Source organism: Notechis scutatus, chromosome 11 (assembly GCF_049901735.1).
Source record: "Notechis scutatus isolate UNSWTSFEM ecotype Mainland chromosome 11, rNotScu1.2, whole genome shotgun sequence".
Classification (NCBI taxonomy): Eukaryota; Metazoa; Chordata; class Lepidosauria; order Squamata; family Elapidae; genus Notechis; species Notechis scutatus.
Window position 1 is genome coordinate 18966203 of NC_142019.1, and position 25623 is coordinate 18991825.

Below are 25623 nucleotides of genomic sequence, written 5' to 3' on the forward strand. Positions count from 1 at the left end.
GGCTGACCCGGCTCCTCCTTCCCTCAGGGGAATGGCGCCCCTGAGAACAGCCCCGGGGAGCCCACCAAGGGCGGCCCAAGCCTTGCGGGCCCCTCCGCAGCCACAGTCGCCCTCGGGGCTTCCCAACCCCAAGGAGCCGCTCCGGCCACCTGAGAGGAAAGGCCGGCGGGGAGGTTTTCTTCGCCGCTGTCCAAGTGCGGTTCCCCGCCCGCCCCTCAGCTCCGCACCCCGGCCTCTGCCGCCCCTCCCCAGGCCCAGGCGGGCTCTCTCTCTCTCTCGCTTCCCCGAAAGGGCTGGCTGGGCGAGGCCGGTGCAGGGCGGCTCCTCGGGCCTCGGCACCTGCCTGGCTCTGCGCTGAGGGCGTCTCTCCCGCCGGCCCGGGAAAGCCGCCGTTGGACCCCGCCCGCCGCTCCCTGAAGCTGCGGCGGCGGGAAGGCCTCCTTCCGCCAGCGCTGGACTCTGAAGCCCTCCCGGGCTCCCTCGGCCAGGCCTCGGCCAGCCCCCGCGGGGAGAAGAAGAAGAAGAAGCCCCCCTCCCCGGCCTTACCCGGATCCCGCCCCCTGGTACGCGGAGCCCCGCGGGGAGCGCAGTGGCCGGTACCTCCGCTCGGGAGGGAGGGAGGCTTCTCCCGGCCAGAGGATGCTGACGCCGCCGCCGCCGCCGCCGCTTGGCATCCCGACAGTCCAGGAGGCGGAGGAGGAGGCGGCGGCGGCGGCACCACGTGCGGCCCTGGAGGCTGCCCGCCCGGACTCTCCCGCTCCGCGCAGAGACCCACCCAAGGCGGCGGCGGCGGCGGTTGCGGAGCGCTGGGCGCGGAGGGCGCCGCCTTCCCGCCCCGTTGGGCAGCGGAGGGCCGGAGACGCAGGGAGGAGGGCGGGGGGGGTGGGACGCGCGCCCTGGGCTTCCTCAGCCGCTGACGCCCATTCCTCCGCAGGGGAGCGCCGGCCGCCGCTTCCCGGCCATATTCCTCCCTCGGCGCGCTCGCCATCCGGAGGAAGGAGCCCGGCTTCCCCGCGCCGGCCTTCGCCCCGGTCGGCCGCTTCGCCGGGAGAACTTTCTGCATGACGGTCTCCAAGGTAAGAAGAGGCGGAGCGGAGGAGGGCTTGCCGGGCGGTAGGGACGGTAGGGAACGGCCGAGCGGCTCCCCTTCTCCTCCCAGCCGGCTGCCCCCTCGTGCCCGGAGGGCTGGGGCTTTGTCAGGGATGCGACGCCCGCCGAGCCGCCCATCCTCTGCCCGGGCTCTCCGCTCCGGCTGAGGGAGAAGACCCGACCCGCCCGCCCGCTTTGCCCTTTGAGGACCGGGATGCCGGAGGTCTGCTGCAGTTTTAACCCTTGGAGAGGCGGGCAGGCCGGGTCCCGGGGGCTGCCGGGCTGCCTCGGAGGAGGAACCTGCCCGCTGCCTGCCGGGTGGGTCTCTGAAACGCCCCCGGCACTGCAGGCGAGACCCCGGGCCTCTCCCGCGGAAGCCCCGCATATGGCGCAGCTCTGGGCCGGGCACCCCCGGCAGCCCCTTCCTTCCCTCCACAGGTGGTTGCGGAGGAACGGAGCTGGGCTGGGGCGGGGCAGGGGCTCCCCCAGACTCAGCTCCCTGGAGCTGGCCGGACCCTCCAGCTTCTGACCCGGGGGGGGAGGCACAGCAGCTGCTTCGTGGGCCGGAGCCCCAGAGGTGACCGGCTTCGCCTCACGTTCCCCTCCGCCTGTCTTGGGAAGCGCCTTTTGCTCTCCTCCTACCGGGGTTTCAGGAAGGGGACCCAGTTCCACGCCCGAAGCTGGAAGAATCCTTTGCGAGGAGACCCCAGAAGGTGGGTGGCTGGCCTGGGAGAGCCCCAAGACAGAAGCACCGCCCCAGGCAGAGGTGCGCCCCGTTTTCCCTGCCTGGGATATTGTTCTTCCATTTGGGAGCAGGCCCCAATTCTTTGCAGGTATGGGATAGAATATAGAATAGAATAGAATAGAATAGAATAGAATAGAATAGAATAGAATATAGAATGGAATATAGAATATAGAATAGAATAGAATATAGAATATAGAAGAGAAGAGAAGATAATATAGAAGAGAATATAGAATAGAATAGAATATAGAATAGAATAGAATAGAATAGAATAGAATAGAATAGAATAGAATAGAAGAGAAGAGAAGAGAATATAGAAGAGAATATAGAAGAGAATAGAATTGAACAGAACAGAATTCTTTGTTGACCAAGTGTGACTGGACACACAAGGAATTTGTCTTGGTGCAAATGCTCTCAGTGTACATAAAAGAAAAGAGACGTTCGTCAAGAGTCAAGAATCATCAGGTACAACACTTAATGATAGTCATGGGGTACAAGAAGCCATCAAATCATACTAGGAAACAGTCAGTATAAACCACAAGGATACAAGTGACAAAGTTACAGTCATACAGTCCCAAGTGGGAGGGGATGGGTGATAAGGAGTGATGAGAAGATTAATAGTAACTGTAGTGCAGACTTTGTAAATAGTTGGACAGTGTTGAGGGAATTATTTGTTTAGCTGAGTGATGGCTTTCGGGGGGGAAACTGTCGTTGTGTCTAGTTGTTCTGGTGTGCAGTAGTGTCGTTTTGAGGGAAGGAGTTGAAACAGTTTGTGTCCAGGATGTGAGGGGCCTGTAGATATTTTCCCAGCCCTCTTTTTGACTCATGCAGTATCCAGGTCCTCCACGGAAGGCAGGTTGGTAGCCATTGTTCTTTTCTGCAGTCCTAAGTACTCTCTGCAGTGCTTTTCTCCCTGGTGCTACCCCACTCCCGTGACAGAAAAAGTATTTGGACAGGTTCTTGCTCTTGCCTGAGTCGCAGCCTTTTACACGACTTAACCACTTCTTAAACCTGGCTAAAGCTGGACTTTGGCTTGAAAATCCCTCCTTTGGCTCTGATGCTGTGCCTAACGTCTAGGCGGAGCCTCCATTGGCAGAACTCTGCTGCCTCTTCAGAGCAGGTGGGATTTCTGCTGGTCCTGATGAGCGGAGGCTAGAAAGAAATAGTTTTGCATCATCTTCATTGTGTGGCTGCAGAACATCCTCGCATTTGATAAGAGTCGGGATCACTCCTGCAATGGGGTATAAGGCAAGATTTGGAACCATCATTCCACCACACACCCCGCCCCCGAGTTATAGTATACGCTAGCATGTATTTTAATTTATAAATCAATGTTTACTGATAGGAATTCAAAATAATAATAATAATAATAATAATAATAATAATAATAATAATAATAATAAGTTCATTGACATTTACAATACTTGATGATGCACGAATTGAAGACACACAGCAAGAAAAAATCGCAAAGTATCAGGACTTACAAATTGAAGTTGAGCGACTTTGGAAAAAGAAAGTGTGTGTTATCCCAATTGTAATTGGAGCCCTTGGAGCAATACCTAAAGGGCTGCCTCGCTATTTGGAAATCCTGAATTTATCAGACTTCAATACCCTGATTTTACAAAAAACCACCCTACTTAGAACAGCTTATATCCTCCAACGCTACCTAAACAGTTCCTGGGTCCTTGGTTAGGACTGTTGAGCTACCAACCAGCCCCAAAGGCTGTGAATCTCACTAAGACATGATGATGATGATGATTATTATTATTATTATGTTCAGATATCTGCAGTTCGATTTTCAAGTCTTGATATCTGAAAAAATCACCAGATATCAAGACTTGAAAATCGAACTGCAGAGTCTCTGGCATAAACTAGTGCAGATGGTTCCAGTGGTACTTGGCACACTGGGTTTCACAAACTTCCACAAACTTAGCCAGTTGTAGTTTGATAAATTGACCATGGTTAACCAAACTATAGCTTTCTATGACATGACAGTTAAAAGTTGTTTCTGACAGTTCTCCTCTTTAACTGAGAGAGACTATGGGGCTGATGTTAGGGTTTCTACCACCATGGGTTTGCCACATGAAACAAGAATTTGAAATATGACCCATGTCTACCTGGCCATGAGCCCATAGTTGCCGAAAATAACCTAGCAAGTATACTAACCTGAAGATCTTTCTATTCTTGTTAGAAGCTGTTAGAAGAAATATAAATACATTTATTTAAACGTTTTATATGACTGTTCTCATCTTAAGCAACTCTGTGTGACTTACAACTGTAAAACCAATAAATAAAGCAATTATAAAAACAATAAAGTTAAAAATAGAGCAGTTTGGGGTTTTAGCCAGTTCTAGCCAAGCTAAAAATCAGGAGGCTCTGAGTTCCAGTCCCATCCTAGGCTGGAAAGCCATTTGGGTGACTTTGGGCCAGTCACTTTCTATCAGCACAGCCCACGACACAGGGTTGCTGTTATGGGGAAAATAGGAAGAAGAAGCGGTGTGGGATATGACCGCCACTTTGAGTTATTTATAGAAATAATAAAGGTGAGATACAAGTAAATAAATAAATAAAATGAAGAATCTTGCCTTGGACATTAGGCCAGCTGGGTGACTTTGGGCCGGTCATTCCCTCTCAGTTCTTGGAAGGAAGCAAAGCAAAGCAAAGCGTTTCTGAAAAACCTTGCCAAGGAAACCGCGGGGACTGGTCCAGGCAGGTCCAGGCAGGATTCAAAAAGTAACTTGAAGTCACGCAAAAGTTAAAGATAGGTTAAAATTAAAAATCGTTAGCAATGGGACGTAGCAGCTGTTTATCTATTGGATTGAGGTGCAGCTCCCACACTGGGGGAGACAATCAGAATGCAGGGATGTGACCATGAAGGAGATTGACTGAGCATTTTTCAAGTCTGTTGAGTGAAGAAAAGAGGCATCTCTCGTTTTTTTATCCTTACACCATGGATTTTAGACAGGTTGCACGTACAGGAAAATTACCACTTGTCAAGAACTGTGTAGAAAAAGCCCCAAGACCAGCATGTCCAGACTAAACCAGAACTCCAAAGTCATTGTTCCTAGGCCTGGTGTGTTTCTCCTCCACGTTCTCAAAACCTGGAAACGCTTCCTACCCAGAGTTTCAGCACTAAATGTAAAGGTGCACAGATACCCTTTAAAGTTAATAGAAAGCAAACATCTGGTGTTGAATTCCATGAGAGGTGAATTTCAGTTGATTTGCAGTGCACTTTTCACCGATATCTGTGAATCTGTAACCTCTGATTGGGATGGAGAAAGCCGCGGCGGCTCTACCGTTCCTCTCAACCTCCCTTGGAAGCTTCTCTTCTGCTGTGGGAACGCAAAGTATCCAGCAGGCACCACCCTTTGGGACCTCTTAGGAACTTTCTGCTGTTCCCAAAGAGAAGCATTTGGTGGCACAAGGTGCTGTGGTTGGGAAAGGGCTGCGGTTGGCATGGCAACCCAAGAATGGAGGGGGAGGCTGAAGGCAGCTTGCAGGCAGCAGGGGACCGCAGGCTACTAATTACCGAACACATTTTGGGATGCCAAACTGCATCCTAAACTGTGGGTTCATTTGTCCCATAATAGTCTTATGGCCAATTAGCACTTAGTTGTTTCATTAACGCAGCATTAAGATGGAAGATGGGAGACTAAAATTGGTTATTTGTGGTTCAGTGTTTATTTATTTATTTTATTTGGTTTGGTTTGTCAATTGCTTACAAGATAATAGGTATAAGTAAAAACATAGTTATGAATACATGGATGCATATAAGAAAAATAAAAGAAACATATAGGACAGTGTGTTGTGGAAATCCAGCTCCCTGATATTTTGCATGAATCAGATCATTATGTTAAACCATATTAAATTGGGCATCGCATGTCTTGTGCATACAAGCATTGTATTTTATTAACCTGATGACAATGTATTATGTGAACCCAGTCTTGCAAAATGAAAGATTTGCCTAGGCTAACCCCTATTTAATATTGCTTTCCTTTTAAGGGATCATTTTGGAATTTTGACACTGTTGTGAGGGGTATCAGCAACGGATTTCCTTACAGCAGGTTCAGCTGTTTACCAAATTGGAGCTATAATGTTCATACATAGTTGGGGGCTTACTATATCTAGCCTGGGAGTTAAACTTCTGAGAGCAAAGTAACTTCTTTATAAATTTAAGTAGAAGGTAAAGGAGACATGAGCTCCAAATCAACCAGCTGCTTTTCTAAAACTATAGTTTTCGGACCCAGTATCCATTTCAGGATGACTTTCCTGACCAAACCAACAATTACAGGAATTTGGAAGTTCTGATCTAATGAATGGAGCCATGATAGCAGTCTTCCAATATTTGAGGGGCTGCCACAAAGACGAGAGGGTCAAACTATTTTCCAAACCACCAAAAGGCAGAACAAGAAGTAATGGTTGGAAGCTAACCAAGGAGAGAAACAACCTCAAACTAAGGAGAGAACATTTCTAACAGTGACAGCAATCAACCAATGGAATGGCTTGCCTTCAGAAGTTGTGGGTTCTCCATCAATGGAGGCTTTCACAAAGAGACTGGGCAACCATTTGTCTGAAATGGTATAGGGCGCCTGCTTGAGCAGGGGATGGATTAGTTGACCTCCAAGGTAGCAATAGCACTCAGACTTAAATACCGCTTCCCGGTGCTTTCCAGCCCTCTCTAAGCAGTTTACAGAGTCAGCCTCTTGCCCCCAACAATCTAGGTCCTCGTTTTATTACTGACCTAAGAAGGATGAAAGATTGAGTCAACCTTGAGCCAGTCAGGATTGAACTCTAGACTGTGGGCAGAGTAAGCCTGCAATACTGCATTCTAACCATTGCACACCAGGAAGGAAGGAAGGAAGGAAGGAAGGAAGGGAGGGAGGGAGGGAGGGAGGGAGGGAGGGAGGAAGGAAGGAAGGAAGGAAGGAAGGAAGGAAGGAAGGAAGGAAGGAAGGAAGGAAGGAAGGAAGGAAGGAAGGAAGGAAGGAAGGAAGCTAGCTGCTTGAGTTGTGTTGTCATTGTCTTGCCTTGAACCCACCGAACTCAAGTTGCCCTTGGTGTGCCTTGAATTCATTGAGACTGTGTTGCTTTCATTGTGCCTTGAATCCATGGGTGCCAAGCTGCCTTTGCCAGGCCTGCAGCCTGCTGGAATCACATGGCTTTCATTTTATCTTGAACCTGTGGAAACTCTTTGCCTTGGCTGACCCTTGAACCCCCAGCATGGGGGGGGGGTTGTCATCCTGCTGGCGCCATTCCCATGCCCTAGGGCAGGGGTCTCCAACCTTGGCAACTTTAAGACTTGTGGACTTCAACTCCCAGAATTCCTCAGCCAGCAAATTCTGGACATTGAGATCCACAAGTCTTAAAGTTGCCAAGGTTGGAGACCCCTTCCCTAGGGCAGAAGAGACTGTGGGCAGACTTTCCGCCATTCATTGTCTTTGTTATAAACCATAAGTAAACATCCGTTACTGGCAAAAAGCTGTAAATTGTGGTCTTGTGACCTTGGGTTGCTACAAATAAATATAAATGTGGGCTTGTTGCCAAATGTCCAAAATGTGGTCACATGACAGGATGGGAGGACCCAGATGTTGGAACTTTGTATCTGGGTTTTTATAAGTAGCTTTTTTGTGGTCTGTCTGTCAGGATTCCAGCAATTGCCCTAATTAAATCATGGTCCTCGAGCCAAACTTCAAAAACCTTCAAAGGATTCATCAGAGGCGACATCCTGGCCCTGCCCTGCATGAAGCCAACTCTGGCCTACGTCATTTACAGTCCTCTGTGGCCCTGTTTCCCCCCCTCCCCCCCGGGTGTGTCATCAATCAGATTCTCCAATTGAGCACCTTCACAGGCTGGGTGTCATTGATCACGTTCTCCAATTAAACATATTCGCGGGCAAAAGCTCCGGTAGTTTAGTTACAATCTTTTAAAGATAAGGGTCGGAATGTACTTCCGCTTCCAAACTGCTGCGCTGCTCTTCCAGATTTCCTCCCTCCCCCCCCCTTTTTTTTATGGCAACTACTAAAACAGGCCTAGGAATATTTTGAGTTGACACTGTCATAAATTCAGACGGTCACTAAGCAACTGGTCAGAAGTTGAGGGCTACCCTTAATAACCTTGTAGCAGTTACCATATATAAAAACATTCTTCCATAAATATTTTCTATCTATTCGCCTCAATAAAACGGCTTATGGAGGCTAATAATAATAATGCAATAAGAATTACCATCCATTCTTGGTACTTCTGTGTTCATTTGAACCCAGGATTAATGGGGTTTTTTTGCAAGTCCCCCAGGGAGAGTATAGTGGCTTTTAGATCATAGCCTAATGCTTCAGTAAGTGTGTCTCTCTCTCTCCTTTATAATCTATAAAACAACAATTTAATTTTGTGTTCAGAACAGGAAGAACAGATTTTTTTTGGAACACAGGTACTTTATTTTGATCTTGAAACAAAGAATGTCTATTTTTAGACTGAAACATTTTGAATTCCAGAACTTCTGCACGTCCCTATAAAACTCCTTCCTGGGCCACCTAGCCATATTCTTGGAGGAGGCGGGTGGGAGAGATGTTCAGGTTAAATATAAACTACACCACAGAGAAGTCCCATCTGCGCCACCATGTTAAATCATTCAAAATACCAAAGCAAAACAGCACACACACACACACACACACACACACACACACACACACACACACACACAAAAAGCTGTGCAAATGCTTACATGCACCATACACAGTTCATCCAAAGAGAAAAACCTCAGAGCCCCTGAAAATTAAATTTTGGAGAAAAAAATCTTTTCATGATAGCTGTTTCCCCAAAGCCCAGGCAAAATTTGACATATTCTTGCCCAAAGAAAGAATCAAAAGAGCAATCAGATGTACACACAGCAGATAAAGAATTCCCAATACAATTTTAGTCTTAATCATGATTGCCTTACAGCCAGAGAAAGCATACATCAAATATAAGTGTAAAATATATTTATAGGCATATACAGCTAAAATCTATACATATAGATAAAAACCCTAACATGCAATAAAATAATAGTACAATTAATATTGGTGATCACCGAGACTAGTACTGTTCCTTGGGTCAAGGAAGAAATAACAGCATAGAATGAAGCAACCTTGGTTGTTGTCCCTCAGACGGAAGAAATAGCAGATGAGAGCAGTCTTCCGATATCTCAGGGGCTGCCCCAAAGAAGAGGGAGTCAAGCTATCCTCCAAAGCACCAGGAGGCAAGACAAGAAGCAACGGATGGAAACTCATCAAGGAGAGAGAGAAGCAACCTAGAACTAAGGAGACATTTCCTGACAGTGAGAACAATCAATCAGGGGAACTCCTTGCCTCCAGAGGTTGTGAAGGCTCCAACACTGGCGGTTTTTAAGAGGAGATTGGACAAGCATTTGTCTGAAAGGGTGTAATGTTTCCTGCTTGGGCAGAAGGTTGCACTAGAAGACCTCCAAGGTCCCTTCCAACTCATTTATTCTATTCTATTCTATTCTATTCTATTCTATTCCATTCCATTCCATTCCATTCCATTCTATTCCATTCTATTCCATTCCATTCCATATTCTATTCTATTCTATTCTATTCTATTCTATTCTATTCTATTCTATTCATTTTCTCTTCTTCTCTTCTCTTCTCTCTCTTCTCTTCTCTTCTCTTCTCTTCTCTTCTCTTCTTCATTCCTTCCCTTCTATTCTATTCTATTCTATTCTATTCTGGTCTCTTCTCTTCTCTTCTCTTCTCTTCTCTTCTCTTCTCTTCTCTTCTCTTCTCTTCTCTTCTCTTCTCTTCTCTTCCCTTCCCTTCCCTTCTCTTCCATTCCCTTCCATTCCCTTCCATTCCATTCCATTCCATTCCCTTCCACTCTACATAAGTTGCCCGCTCTCTGCCGTTTCTTCGGAATGAGATGGAGGGATGTCCAGCGAGATTCCCTGGAAAGGGAGCAAAAAAGCAACATGTCTCTGTAGTTCCTCAGTCATGCAGGCCCTGGCAGAGTCCCAAAGGGGTTTTTTTCCAAAAGGCAACTGGGTTTCCTTGGTTTTCCCTTGAAGACGTTTCGCTTCCCATCCAAGAAGCTTCTTCAGTTTGGGAAGAAAGAAGTCTTCAAGCAAAAAAAAAAAAAAAAAAAACTCCAGTTGCCTTTTGGAAAAAAAAAGAGGCCAGGTTGACAGCAAGAGGGAAGAGACCTTTTATCACAGAAATACGCCCTATGGGAGGCGATGCAGTGATATTCCGAGTGATCCTGCCTACTTAGGCCTTCTCATCCTCTGGGTTGCTGGTCTTGAGCTGGTACAGTTTTTCCCTCCTTGCCCCTTGTTCCGCCTGACTGACTCATTGTAAATGGCCATATAATAGGCCCAGTGTCTTCTGGAAGCGTCTCTCTCCCCATCAAAGGTTCCCCCCTTCATCCTGAGGAGCCTTCGGGACAAACAGGATACGGCTGCACGGAGCATTCTGGGCTTTCCTGAACCCCAGGGGGGAAAAAAAAAGTATTTTCTTACGAGCTGCTTTGTGCAGAAACAAAAGAAAAAAAGAGTTCCAGCACTACTTGGGGGCAAAGCGTTTTTGTTTTTTTTTAACATGTGTTAATTGTCATATAGTATGAATAGAAAATAAGATTTTGCCCACTGGACACTGTTTCCTCTTTGTCAAGCATGTTCCATGTGGAAAATTCTGTGGATTTTGTTGTTATGTGTAATAAGGGCATCTAGACATGTTTTTTTCGTCTAGGAGCTACGCATCCATTTATGGTGCTGACCTCTACCCATGGCAGGAGACCCTATATCAATCATTCTGGACACATGGCTGCCCAGTCTCTTCTTGAAAACATCCAGTGGTGAAGCACCCACAACTTCTGGGGCCAAACTCTTCCGTTGCTTAATTGCTTTCACTGTCAGGAAACTAGTTCTAGGCTGGATCTCTTCTTAGTTGATCTTCCTACCTGTTATCTCTTGACCTGCCTTCAGTTGCTTTAGAGAATAAGTTGACCCCTCCTCTTCCCTGTGACAGCCCCCTTAGGTCCTGGAAGACAGCTATCATATCCTCCTGCCTTTTCCCTGCAGATTCAAGCTATTTGCTGGTATTCTATTTTAGTTCCACGTCCCTCTTTTCAGTTTTCATCCTTGTTCTTTTTTTCCCCTCTCAGTTTGTTAGAGATTTCTTTGTGCAGTCATGCTGACTTCATCTGGGGTCTCTTGTTTTTCTTTCTGTGTGGTATTGTGTAAGGCTGGGTTTTTATAATCTCATTTTTTCAGAGTTTCCCAAGCGATGTTGAGTCGTTTTCCCCTTTTAGGAGTTCCACCGTGGGAATTTGTCATCTCTCATAGCTGATGTTTCTTCCTCCTTTTTAAAAAACCACACTTCACTTTTCCTTATTCGGCGTACAGGTTTAAATTAAATAATGGGAGAAGTGTCTTGTGGCGTTCCTTTGCCAACCTGGAGCCTCTCTATCTGTACTGTGACTTCCTAACCTGGGTGTAACTTTCTTAAGAAGACAATGAGATGATTTGGGACCCGCCAGTCTTCCTGCACTGCCTCATTGTGGAGCGGGTTGTTCCTGGAAGGGCTGAGCAAAGAACATTGGAGGTATATGCCAAGACTACAGTCTATATCAGGGGTCTCCAACCTTGGCAACTTTAAGACTTGTGGACTTCAACTCCCAGAATTCCTCAGCCAGCAAAGCTGTTGTAAGTCGAGGACAAAACTTGTAATGACCGTGATGCATGGAGAATTGCTGCAAAAGCTGACTGAGCTACATTGAACAAATACTGCATTAACCGTGGCTCTTCCTTCTCTACTACGCCTTTCCTTTTTGAGCACGGCTTGTTTTCTGTGTGCAGGGATGCTGACCCCATCAATGCCTACTTTTGGGGGGGGGCTGTGGCTCCGTGCATATGTGCACCGTCCAATCTTGTGGGTTGTTCCCCCATCCCCCCATTAGGGGGCGTGCATAAGCGCATCAATGTGCCTACCACCCCTGTCCTATTGTTTCTTTTTATTTTTCTTATATGGGTCCATTTTATGCATTCGTAACTGTGTTTATACTTATACCTGTTACCTTATAATCGCTTGACAAATAAAATAAATAAATAAAATAAAATAAATTCGTCGCATTGTTCCCCTTTTCAAAGGAGTTTTCCAGCTGTAAGGTTGAGCACTAACTTCTTCTTGTCTTTCCCGCTGCCGCAGCAGTGGTGGTGTTTGCCAGCTCCCTGGGAGGGAGCGCAGCTTGCCAAACCATTCCCTTCTTTTAACAAAAGAAAGGGAGACGGGTGTGTGTGTGTGTGTGGGGGGGAGATTTCAAAGGAAAAGAGCCTTTTCTCCTTCTGCCAGCCTGGTGCTCAGCTGCTCGATGAATCAACACAGGACTCACTTGTGATTTGCAGGGGCCCAGCGGCTCCCGGCCAGCCACAAGGCAGGATGATAAAGTCAAGGAGGAAACTACAGCAGCTATACTCAGTTTGGGCTGTTCAATTAAGCAATTTCATACATTCCTATCAGTAAAAACAGGAAAGCAGACAGAAATGTCATCTTATTAACTTGGGAACTAACATGGAACCTGGGCCATTCCTGGAGGCTGAGGAAGGTTTGGACGAGGGCTCTGCATCGGAGGCAGAGGTGGGGCCAGGGCAGGCTGGCAGTCATCAGCTGCCTTAGGAGTCGGACAGCAGTGAGGCAGGGGAGTAGCTGGAGCCGGTTCCCAGTCTGCGCATGCACAGAGCTACCAGAAGACCAGAACAATTGAGAAATCAGGGTTGACTCAGGAGTGACACCTCAGAGATGATTGGCCCCTCCCAAAGGACATAAAAGAGGAGCAAACGGGATGTGAGCTTTTGCAGAAAACAAATTAGTTCGTCTGATCGGTTCAAGCTTTGAACATTTTCGTTTGACTCTGTGTCAAGTTTGGCCTTGTGCAACCACCTAAAACCAAAATAGAAACAAATCATGAAACAATATTATTGTAAATAATTTCAAAGTCACGGGAAGATTTGAAGATTGAAAAATCTGGGAAAACAGCAGCAGAGCCTCTGGCGTACTTTTCTAGGAATGGATTCCTCTGACAGTAACTCTTTTCCATAAAGGAACTCCCAATTCACTGCAGTTCCAATACGTTTGGAGGTTGAAAAGGTTTAGTAGAAGGTCAGGCTCCAATTATCCCTCCACTTGGCCCTGCTTCAAGTGCTTTGAGTGTCAAGGCAACAGCGGTAGATGCCTCGTCAAAATTAGTTGGGAGCAGGAACCAATAAAGGAACCAAATAAAAGAAACAGATAGTAGCTCTTAATCCAGGCTGAAATCACTCAGATTAAAAGCAGCTAAAAAACAAGATTTATAGGGTCCTGTGACCTCGATATTTCTTCCAAAGTCAAAGAGTATGAAGAGAGTTGTCTCGGAGGCCTCATGCAGCTGACAGTGAAACTTGCCGATGTCAGATGGGGCCGACTGCCTCTTTTCAGGATCTTTCACAATATTTGGCACAGGTAGCTCCAAATGAAGAATAGGAGAGGAGAGGGGAGGGGAGGGGAGAGGAGAGGAGAGGAGAGGAGAGGAGAGAGAAGAGAAGAGAAGAGAATTCTTTATTTGTCAAGTGTGATTGGACACACAAGGAATTTGTCTTAGTGCAAATGCTCTCAGTGTACACAAAAGAAAAGATACATTCATCAAAGTCAAGAATCATAAAGTACAACACTTAATGATAGTCATAGGGTACAATAAGCCATCAAATCCTACTAGGAAACAGTCAATATAAATCGCAAGGATATAAGCGACAAAGTTACAGTCATACAGTCCCAAGTGGGAGGGGATGGGTGATAAGGAGTGATGAGAAGATTAATAGTTATAGTAGTGTAGACTTTGTAAATAGTTGGACAGTGTTGAGGGAATTATTTGTTTAGCCGAGTGATGGCTTTCGGGGGGGAAACTGTCGTTGTGTCTAGTTGTTCTGGTGTGCAGGACTCCATAGCGTCATTTTGAGGGAAGAAGTTGAAACAGTTTATGTCCGGGATGTGAGGGGCCTGTAGATATTTTCCCAGCCCTCTTTTGGACTCGTGCAGGATATACAGGTCCTCCATGGAAGGCAGGTGGGTAGCCATTGTTTTTTCTGCAGTCCTAAGTACTCTCCGGAGTCTGTGTCTGCCCTGTTGGGTTGCAGAACCAAACCAGACAGTTATAGAGGTACAGATGATGATGAAGGATATGCTGTGTGTCACATCTGAGGAATTAAGATTAAAGGGCCCTTGATTAACAGAGGGTGGAGATGGGAAACTGTGGCCCTTTTGCGATCTGTGAACTTCATGGCTGGCGCAAGAACTCTGGGAGTTGAAGTTCACAGATTGTAAAAGGGCCACAGTTTCCCACATCTGACATATGGGGTGGGAGAGGGTGAGAAATGTGGGGAAGAGTTTAGCAGATAAACAATTGTGAATGAGGGAGGACCAACTGGACTCTGATTATGGTGTAATTAGCCTATTAGTTTGGCTGGGTGAGGGTTAGAGGCACTGCTTGCTTGGAAGGCCACCACTGTCCTTTCCACAAAGGGTTAACCTTGCCTCATAAACAGAGATGGCTGAATATTTCTGCTTGTTGTAATGCCTGCAATGGAGGTTTCTAGATGAGCCACAAGTTAAAAAAAAAACAACTTTGAAATTTCCAGTAAAATAACATTCCGTTCAGATAGGGTTACACACTGTAATAGTAATGCACGTCAAATTTAGTCAACCATCTGAGGAAGGACAAAATAAATCAAAACAGTTTTTTATGTACCTGATGTGAATCTGTTCTGATTTTGAGTTTTAGAGAAGGGAGGGAGTGGGGGGGCGGAGAGATTTCCTTATTTAGGGAGGGAAGAAAATATTAGATTTAGTAATCAAGAGTTCTCATTAGGTCACCTTTCTCTTTGCATTAAATGCTGTTGATTATTCTAGACATTAATTTAAAGAGCTTCCTGCTGATCATCATCAACAGTCTTCAAAGAAATGCCGCCTTCACTTTCCTAGAGGGGTGTGTTTGGGTTTGAAGCTACAACGGTCAGCTCAAGTCCAGGAATTTTAACAAGTACAAATGTCAATGGCACTCGATCTGTTCAGAAGATCCATTTGTCCACACCATCCATCTATAATTCAAAACTGTAGCCCAGGATGGCTAGAAAGCATGACGATTTTCAGAATTATAATCTGCAGAATTATATACTTTGTAGGGATTAGTTAAATCCGTTTCTCCTCCTGGCTGCCCATCTTGACCAGAAACCCAGCTTAGGAGTTTATTCTATGTATGTTTGCTGAATATTGAGATATTCCAAAAGACGCCCCAACAAATGTAAACAACAATACAGATTACTTTTACTCGATGGAGACTGATAACAATGAAATGTACCCGTTGGTTTTAGTTCTGTGCAGGAGGAACAACCCCCCCCACACACACACACACAAACAGAATCTGCCTGCCTGTGATAGGACTTACAGTCCCAGAGGCTGCTCACGGGGCCTGGAGATCTGAATGGTCAACCGTAGGATGTAATTTCAAGAAATGGAAAGCAAAGCTTTTACAGATCCTCGTAACGAAATCGAAATGCCCCAGGAGCAGTGGTGGGATTCAAAACTTTTTACTACCGGTTCTGCGGGCCTGGCTTGGTGGGCGTGGCAGGGGAAGGATACTGCAAAATCCCCTTTTCCTCCCCACCCCACTAACCTGCTTTCCAGCTCCCTTCTCCTGTGCAGAGCAACCAAAGAAGACCCAGCCGATCAGCTGGGACTCAATGGGAGGCAGAGAGAAGAGATGGGGTTGGCGGGGCCAGTCAGAGGATGGGATTGGCCGGTTCTCCGAACTATTCAGAATTTCCGCTACCGGTTCTCTCCAGAACCGGTCAGAACCGGCTGAATCCCACCTCTGCCCAAGAAGGACAGAGAAAATGCTGTAAGGAGAGCCAAAGATGTTGTGTGCATTTCATTGTATGTACACCGTGTATAAACGTACAGTGACCATGAAGAATTCAATTCAGTCCAAAAAGGAACGGATCGCCGCGGAGGCAGCTTCTGGAAAGGGCAGCAGGAAATAGGGGCGAAACTCAGAGTTGGGTCCCACAAGTGTTCGTGAAACGAGGCCTTGCGCAATGGCAGAGCTTCCTAGGGAGAGGCAAGGCTCAGGGCGAGGTGAGCCCAGCGCATCAGAGAGGAAACGTCAGCCAAGCCCCTCCCCCCCACCCCACCGACCAGATCCTGACAGCCTCGGGGGTCAGTTGGGGGCCTTCTCCTTATTCTTAAGGCCCGGGGACTGTCCAACAACACTCGGTTTCTAAAAATAAAAGCTATTGCTCTGTGATTTTGCTTGGAAACAACATGCACCCCCCCACAACACCCCCGGGGCCTCTTAGTCCTCCTCTTGCATCTGATCTGTTTCTGTACTGGAGGAGAAATGCTTGGGAGCCGCTGAAGGGCCGGTTTGTCCATTCATGGCTTCGAGTGCCGGCATGAATGGAGCCTTTCTGCCCAGACGGACGAAGGGCTGATGGGTCTTTATGCCATTGGAGACATCTGCTGCACGCAAAGCCCCCTCCCCCGGGGGGGGGGGCGGCCTTTGTGGAGAACAGTCTGGCTCTGTGACCATTTGGTGGGTCCTGTCTGGGGGCAAAGGGCTGACTCCACGGATGTGAACCACACCCCGGGAGCACAGAGGCCCCCCCGGTAACCAAGCGCATCGGACTGGGCCCTCCCCACTTGTCTGGGCACGCTGAGTCACGCCAGTTACCAAGAGCCCAAATTTTGATCATGTGACCAGGAGGATGCTACAGTGGTTGTAAGCGCGAGGACTGGATGCCAGTCATTGGGTTTTTTTTCCCAGTTCAGTGTTGTAAGTTGAAACGATTGTAAGTTTTATCAGTTTAGTTTTTTCAGCGTTGGAAGGGGCCTTAGAGGTCATCTAGTCCAACCAAAGTTGCGGGCTACTTGTACCCCTTAGCTACATAGGAATCTGCCGCTGGGCTTCCACAGCCAGGTGGAGCAGAAGCTGGGAGCTTTACTCCAGGCCCAAAATAAACACACCAGCGGCTATATTTGTTCGATGCAGGGTAGACTGGACAAACTCTGGAGCAGGGATCTCCCAGCCTTGGCCACTTTAAGCCTGGAGGACTTCGACTCCCAGAATTCACCAGCCAGCAAAGCTGGAGGGTGTGCCGTGCATTCTGGAGTAGGAAGTTATCACCCACCCCTCTCCTAGAAAATTGAAATATCCTAGGAAATATTAAAAAGGCAGAATATTTCCCCTAAAAAGAAAAGTAGAAACTCAGAGAGGCAGAGACTCAGCCCCCCACTTTGCTAATGGACCATTACTCTGGTTAGAGTAGTCAGTCTGTTTTACATAACAAAGATCTACTCCAGGTAGAGCCATAATAGGAGTTGCCCCAAGCCCTTTCATGACATCATCATCATCCAGCGAGGCTCAACCAAGCCTGGGACTCAGGACAGCCTACAGAGTTGCCCCTGCATGGCCCCCTGGGAGTCTGACAACCAATCAGAATACGAGCTCCAATTCAAATCCCAACAGAGGGTATAAAACCCAGGCGCTTTCAGCCCCCTCAGCCTGCCCTTCTTTGGAGCTCCCAAACAACGTGGTCCTGTCCACCATTAAGCCATCTTTCCAAGCAGCCGCCATGCTTCCAGTGTCTTTTTCCCCACTTGGACCTGAACCCAGAAGGATCTTTTCTTCCAACACTGGAAAGCCCTCCGCTCCACCCTTTCTCCTTCCTTCCGTCCTCTCAAATGGCTGCCTGCGATCGGAATTCCGTAGATGCAGCCGATCGGCTGTCAGGTTGCATCCTTGCTTTGGGTGCCCCTCCTCAGCGGCCGTGAGATAATCCTTCTGGAATGATCCGGCTGGCCACGTCAAACCCAGTTTGAACATGCTGCCGCCCCCCCCGCCTTCTCGCACCGAAAGCCTTTTTCCCTGACTGATCAGCTTATGGCATAAAGTCTGGAGCCCAGAAGCAGCTTTTGTTTTCATCATGTCTGCGAATGCAACTCTCTCCTACGCTCCACGGAGAGAGTCCAGAAGGTGCTGACCGGCGGCTGGTTTTTCTTCCACCAGGACAACAACACACAAAAAAGAGAATCCTGCTTTGGGGGGATTGTGCGTTGAGCTCATCAGACCTTTGACATTTGTTGGTCTCTCTCGGGAGTGGCTGCCTCCCTCTTAACGTGGAAATGCGCCACTCTTTTAATTCCTTGTGATTTATTCTTTTCTTCCTCTCTCCAATGTCTACGGAGGAGATTCTCTGTCATCCAGGTCAGGCTGTCCCAAAGTGGCTTTTTTTTTTTCAAGAGGCAACTGGACTTTCTGGTTTTTCTTTGAGCTGAAGAAGAAGAAGCTTCTTGGATGAGAAGTGAAACGTCTTCAAAGAAAAAAAAGAAAGTCCAGTTGCTGATTGAAAAAAAAAAAGGCCACTTTGGGATTCCTCTGCGCTGTCTTTCTAGCAGCCCTCCCACCTTGGCTGCTGGAGGGGCAGTGGAACTAAAATCTCAATTAATTATCACAATTTTGCTGCTCTGATTTGCTCCTCTACAGAACAGAACAGAATAGAATAGAATTCCTTATTGGCCAAGTGTCGTTGGACACACAAGGAATTTGTCTTGGTGCAAATGCTCTCAGTGTCCATAAAAGAAAAGACACATTCGTCAAGAGTCCAGAATCATAAAGTACAACACTTAATGATAGTCATAGGGTACAATAAGCAATCAAATCATACTAGGAAACAGTCAACAAAAATCGTAAGGATACAAGCGACAAGGTTACAGTCCTACAGTCACAAGTGGGAGGGGATGGGTGATAAGGAGTGATGAGAAGATTAATAGTAATAGTAATGCAGACTTTGTGAATAGCTGGACAGTGTCGAGGGAATTATTTGTTTAGCAGAGTGATGGCATTCGGGGAAAAAGTTATATTGGGGTCCCAATTTCCAGAATTTCTAACCACAAATAGGGAATTACAGGGGCAGTGGTGGTATTCAAAATTTTTTACTACTGGTTCTGTGGGCGTGGCTTGGTGGGCATGGCAGGGGAAAGTTACTGCAAAATCCCCCTTCCCTCCCCACCCCACTAACCTGCTTTCCAGCTCCGTTCTCCTGGGCAGGGCAACCAAAGAAGAGTCAGCCGATCAGCTGGGACTGAATGGGAGGCAGAGAAGAGATGGGGTTGGCGGGGCCAGGCAGAGGTGGTGTTTGCAGGTTCTCCAAACTACTCAAAATTTCCACTACTGATTCTCCAGAACTGGTCAGAAGCTGCTGAATGCCACCTCTGTACAGGGGATAGAATCTTAACATCCCTAAAGGGCATTTTAAAAAACCCTCTTCTACAAGTTAATCCTGAACTTACAACCATAATGGAGCCTACCTATTATATAGTTGTAAGTTGTGATGGTTGTAAAGCAGATCATCACACGATTGACCCAGTTTTGTAACCTTTTTTGCATGGTAAACTCTGTTTTTTTGTTTTTTTTTTGGTGAAATGGTTGTAAATCGTGGTCATGTGGCCGCAGGGTGCTGAAAATGACCATAAATGAGGGCTGGTTGTCCAGTGCCCGAAATACAGTCTCATGACTTCGGGGTGGCCTTCAGGACCAGGTTTGATGTACATTTGGGGTGGGGGGGTGGGTCCATTGTAACTTTGAATGGTCACTAAGCAAACCACCATAAGGTGAGGACCACCTGTACAGCATGGCTTCATGGCCTTTGAGTTGTGAGCTAGATCTTCTACACACATAATATTCTATTATTCACTGTTCGCTCGGCCATGCTTCAAGCAGCTGAAGCAAACTTGTAAATCCTGGATTGTTTTGACATAGCTTTAGAAGGAAAAAGGGACACAAAATAGAATAGAATAGAATAGAATAGAATAAGAATAGAATAGAATAGAATAAGAATAGAATAGAATAAGAATAAGAATAAGAATAAGAATAAGAATAGAATAGAATAGAATAGAATAGAATAGAATAGAATAGAATAGAATAGAATAGAATAGAATAGAATAGGAATAGGAATAGGAATAGGAATAGGAATAGAGTAGAATTCTTTATTGGCCAAGTGTGATTGGACACACAATTGTGCAAATGTTCTCAACATTGTTGAGTGTTATTAGGCTGTATCTGCTAGAAATAGAATTAAGGTGATATTTTGTCTACTAACTAATATAGATAATTTCCCCTCCTAAACTCACAGCCACACCCGTATCTGTTTGTGAGATTCAAAGATATACTCAGAAGGTGAAAATAAGCTGATTTTGCAGCAAATGCTTTGTATTTGCTAATATTTGCTAGCAAATATTTTGTATTTGCTTACAAAATGTTTATAGTGAATCCTATTCCTACCGCTTCCTTCAGAAGCAAATTTTCCGTATTTTCACCAATTTGGCAGAGGCTCCCTTCTTAATCAAAGCCAAATAAAGATTGAAAAAAGCCTCTGCAGATGACTTCAACTCAGGAGCATTATGTGGAGGAGAAGGTTCTTCAAAGTACTTCACAGGCAGTTGGGAAGCACCTGGCAACGCATAGGAGCGTGACGTGGGTTTTCACCAAGGAAACTGGCTGCTCCCACGTAGCTCAAGCCCTCCTCACAGCCCTGTGCCTGCATTTCCAAAGTAGGTTTCCAAATATCGTTCATCCAAAGCAGCCTTCAGAAAACGTACTGCAGAAACCACCCAACTTTCTAAAGAGATCTGCTTATCTGCTTTGTGCTTGGAAGGAAGTGTGCTTCTCACAGGATGTAGAATCCAACTATTTCTTGATTGTTATTTTCCTTGTATGGTAAACACAAAAAGATGTTGAGACTCTGAAAAGAGTGCAGAGAAGAGCAACAAAAATGATTATAGGGGGCATACGAAGATAATCAAAGCCAAAGCCTTCGCTCCCTAGCATTTCTTCCAGCCTTCTTCCTCTTGGAATTGAAACATCAAATGAGAATCCCGAGCCAAGTTTTTTGAGTAGACCAACCAGAGGACAAAATAACAGAACAAAATAACAGAACAATCAAATTGGAAGGGACCTTGGAGGTGTTCTAGTCCAACTCCTCTCCTCAAGCAGGAGACGCTATACCAGGGGTGTCAAACTCGTGGCCCTCAGGATGGATGCATCACGTGCTGCCCATACACCAATCTCCATTGTAGTGAAGGAAAAAAGGGACTATATGTCATGTGACGACAATGTGACGCCGCGAGTTTAACACCCCTGCCCTATACTATTTCAGAGTCTCTTCTGAAAAGCCTGCAGTGATTGGGCACCCACAACTTCTGAAGGCAAGCTGTTCCACTGGTGAATTGTTTCCTTGCATTTCTTATTTTTTCTTTTTGAGTGGCATTGTGCTGGACTGGGCTTTTATAATCATATTCCTTGAGTTGTTCTGTTGGGCCCGGAAGGTAATTGGATGACTGATCAGTTGGATTGTTTAAAAGAAACTCTGTGCAAAAGGCATGTCTAATGTCTAATGAAAGAAAATGATTTCAGGAAGGGAAAACCGAGGTTCCTTTTTGGGTTGGAATTTAGGCTCTCACTTTGCCCAGGGCTAGAAGTCTCAAGGGTAGGGCCGAATGTGCAGAACCTTGGAGAGCTCCTCCTGATCATCGCAAGGCTTGGCTTGACGTGGGCTTGATTCCTCCAGGGCCAGAGCACATATTTTAAGGACAGGCTCTGGGCCTTGCCCTGTGTCTCCACTCCAAGAACCTTTTTGGGAGAGGAAGTTGATCATGCAGTTGAGTTGTTGTCTATGGATAGCTTCCGTGGACTTCAGTGGAATTTTTCTCATCCACGTTGGTGTCAGGCTGGCGGCTGATGCTCAGAGTTGACGTCATGCACAGCCATCCTTGGCAAGCAGGAACTGGGTATATAATTCTAGTTTACTGAAAAGGACCAGGCATGACATGGTCGCAGTGTTCCAATATTTGAGGGGTTGCCACAAAGAAGAGGGGACAACCTATTTTCCAAAGCACTTGAAGGCAAGACAAGCAGCAATGGATGGAAGCGAATGAAGGAGAGAACTAACCTAGAACTAAAGAGAAATTGCCTGACAGAACAATTAATCAGTGGAGCAACTTAATTTCAGAAGTTGTGGGTGCTCCAACACTGCAGACTTTTAAAGAAGAGATTGGACAATCAATTTCACAGCCTCCATGAAGGGGGTTTCAACTTTCCTCTCTAGTTTACCATGGGGATTTCTTGGTGGCCTTCCAGCCAAATCCTAATTAGCTCCAATAATGTTACTTTAAAAAGAAACAGCTAAGGAGAGGTGCTGAATAAGTGGAGTTACTTTAGCATATTCTGCAAAGAGGGAGAACTTGGAAGCACAGCTGCTCCAGTGTTCACTGGATTTCAGTCAGTGAATTTCAAATTCTTGCAGCAAAATGCCCTCAAGCAACCCAATGACTCAGTTGTTCCAAAGTTTGAGACATACATAGTAGATCAGACTCTTCTTTGAAAAACCTCCTCCTGACCCTCCTTCATTTATTTAGAATATGATTCTCGTGCTGAACAATTTTGCGACTGCAACTAGCAGCTGAACAAAAGAGGCTGACACCAATCAAACCATTTCATACGCTGCCTTGCAAGGCAGCGGGAGTGGCTTTTGATATTGAAATTTTTCCCTGAATGTGGGGACATGGCAGTGTATAAATGCATCATTCATGGTGCTGAATTCAGCCAATTGTGTGAGAAGCAGGACTGCTTCAGGATGGTGCACTTCACTTTCCCTGGAAATGATCATCTTTTGTCAGCCTCATGAAGGGACAGGCAGATGGAAGGAAGGGAAGGGAGAAACCAAAGCGTCAAAGGGTTCAAAAGGCCTACATTGAAAGAAATGGTTGCTTGGAATTTTAAAATGTAAAAAGGAATAGAATAACAGAGTTGGAAGGGACCTTGGAGGTCTTCTAGTCCAACCCCCTGCCCAGGCAGGAAACCCTACACCACTTCAGACAAATGGCTGTCCAATCTCTTCTTAAAAGCCTCCAGTGATGAAGCCTTCACAACTTCTGGAAGCAAGGAGTTCCCCTGATTGATTGTTCTCACTGTCAGGAAATGTCTCCTTAGTTCTAGGTTGCTTCTCTCTCTCCTTGATGAGTTTCCATTCACTGTTTCTTGTCTTGACTCCTGGTCCTTTGGAGGATAGCTTCACTCCCTCTTCTTTGGGGCAGCCCCTGAGATATCGGAAGACTGCTATCATGTCTCCCCCGGTCCTTCTTTTCATTAGACGAGACATACCCGATTCCTGCAAATTGTTCTTCATATGTTTTAGCCTCCAGTCCCCTAATCCTCTTTGTTGCTCTTCTCTGCACTCTTTCTAGAGTCTCAGCATCTTTTTTTACATCATGGCAACCAAAACTGGATGCAGTATTCCAAGTGTGGCCTTACCGAGGCCTTATAAAGTTGTACTAACACTTCCCGTGGTCTTGATTCTATCCATCTGTTTATGCACCCTAGAACTGTTGGCTTTTTTGGCAGCTGCAGCACAAGGCTTGACTGCATCTCTCCGGTAGTCCTTCACCCACATTTTGGAGCATGGTCACTTCTGAATAATAGGAAGAGCAGCAGTCTAGGAATTAAGAAAGATTCACAAGTTCTGGGCATAATTTTTAAAAAAAAAAAACCCCCCCCCAAAACAGAAAAGTTGGAAGGAGACCCCCCCCCCCCCCCCCCGAAAAAAAAAAAAAAAAAAAAAACCAAAAAAAAAAAAAAAAAAAAAAAAAAAAAAAAAAAAAAAAAAAAAAAAAAACAAAAAAAAAAATAAAAAAAAAAAAAAAAAAAAAAAAAAAAAAAAAAAAAAAAAAAAAAAAAAAACCACACACAAAACCAAAAAACCCACCCCCCCCCCCCCCCCCTCCTATTGTAATATATTGATATTTTGGCCTTCAGCAACAAATGGAATTTAACTTCCTTCTTTCCTAAGAGCCTCATTTTAAATAATACAATATGAATCCAGTACCAGGCTTTGGAGGTTTGCAGAAAATGGCAGAGTTGAGGTGTTTGGGGTCTTGAATGGAGCTGGTTCTCTTTTTTTCCTCCTTTGTTTCATGTGTCAAGAAAATTGTGACCCTTGGCTTAGTGTGCGAGAGCTCTCTTTGTCTCGAAGCTCTCATGTGAGCCCAAGGACTGTTTTTGTGCTGCGTGGCCTTTCTTCCTCTTGGGCCCCTGAAGGAGCCATTCATCCCATGAAAGAGGCCCCCACCTCTCCTAGCTTCCTTCAAAGCACTTCTAGCGCCCGCTGGCTTTTGTCACCCCAAAGAGCCTTCTAAAGAAACCAGAAGCCAGACCGCTTCTGCTTGTATTTCCAGAACAAAAGATTGGCATTGTTTACAGGAAGCCCAGAGGGTGCAGCACTATGCCAACCCCCCAAATTACACATTCTCTTGTATTTGTTCTTAACAGATAACAGATAATCCGAGTTGAAAGGGACCTTGTAGGTCATCTAGTCCAACACCCCACCCAAGCAGGAGACCCTACACCATTTCTGACAGATGGCCGTCCAGTCTCTTCTTGAAAGCCTCCAGTGACGAAGCTCCCACAACCTTCGAAGGCAACTTCTGTTCCATGGGTTGATTGCTCTCACTGTCAGAAAGTTTCTCCTTATTTCCAGGTTGAATCTCTCCTTGGTCAGTTTCCACCCATTATTCCTTGTCTGGCCTTCGGGTGCTTTGAAAAACAGCTTGACCCCTTCCTCCTCTTTGTGGCAGCCCTTCAAATATTGAAAGACTGCTATCCTGTCTCCCCTGGTCCTTCTCTTCACTAGACTAGCCAAGCCCAGTTCCTGCAACCGTTCTTCGTATGTTTTAGTCTCCCGTCCCCTCATCATCCTGGTTGCTCTTTTCTGCATTTTTTCTACAGTCTCAACATCCTTTTTATAGTGTGGTGACCAAAACTGGATGCAGGACTCCAAGTGTGGTCTTATTAAGGCTTTATAGAGTGGTATTAGTACCTCCCTTGATCTTGATTGTATCCCTCTGTTAATGCAACTTAAGACTGCATTGGCTTTTTTGGCTGCTGCTGCACACTGTTGGCTCATATTTAGCTGGTTGTCCACTAAGACTCCAAGATCCCTCTCATGATTATTGCTATTAAGCCTGGTTTCACCCAGTCTTCTGCTGTTTAAGAGCAAAAGGCAGGGTATTTAACTGAGGGGTGTGTCTGTGAGAGGGAGGGAGGGAGGGAGGGAGGGAGAGAGAGAGAGAGAGAGAGAGAGAGAGAGATGTGGAATAAAAGCATCCTTGCAAATCAGTTGTTTAGACTGAATGGCTATATTGGTTGATTTAGGTCGTGTCTCTACTTAACCATATCACAAACATACCCTGGAATATTTTTTCCTGTTCTGTTCTTATGGTGTTGCCTTCATCTCATTCTTTCTTCCCCTTTCCAAACTGTCCAAGGCAGAGTCTGAAGGTGTTCGGATTTTACACCTCACTGGGTGGAGAGCATTAAAACTCTTCCCTTAGTGTGGCGTAAAAGAGTTGTTTTCGCTCAGTAGTGAAAAAAAGACAGTTAAGCAAACATGAATTTGGATTCTGAAATCAATAGTTTTAAACATGATATTTGGGGAGACTGACTATTGACTGACTAATGATCTTTTTCTGTAACTTAAAGCAACTTTTGCTTGTTACGTGGATCCTTTTCCAAAAGAGGAAGTGTGGTAGAGCGCATAGAGACCGGGACCTTGCCTCTTCTCCATGCATGGATGTAGAAGCCACCAGGAAACCCTGAGGCTATAGGCTTGGATGGGAAATTGAAAAAGCATCCCAGAAAAAGAGAAAAACCACTATTTATTGTGTAGCAAT

General features: G+C 46.0%; 1 protein-coding gene across 1 annotated transcript in view; it reads left to right on the plus strand.

The window, feature by feature from the left end:
* The first annotated feature begins 548 nt into the window (after window positions 1–548).
* The window catches only part of CORO2B (coronin 2B), a 60732-nt gene continuing 35657 nt past the window's right edge, over window positions 549–25623 (plus strand). The window contains exons 1-2 of the mRNA XM_087972972.1: window positions 549–563; window positions 935–1076. Of these exons, the coding sequence (XP_087829098.1) occupies window positions 1062–1076 (15 nt within the window). The 5' untranslated portion in view covers window positions 549–563; window positions 935–1061. The remainder of the gene's footprint in view (window positions 564–934; window positions 1077–25623) is intronic.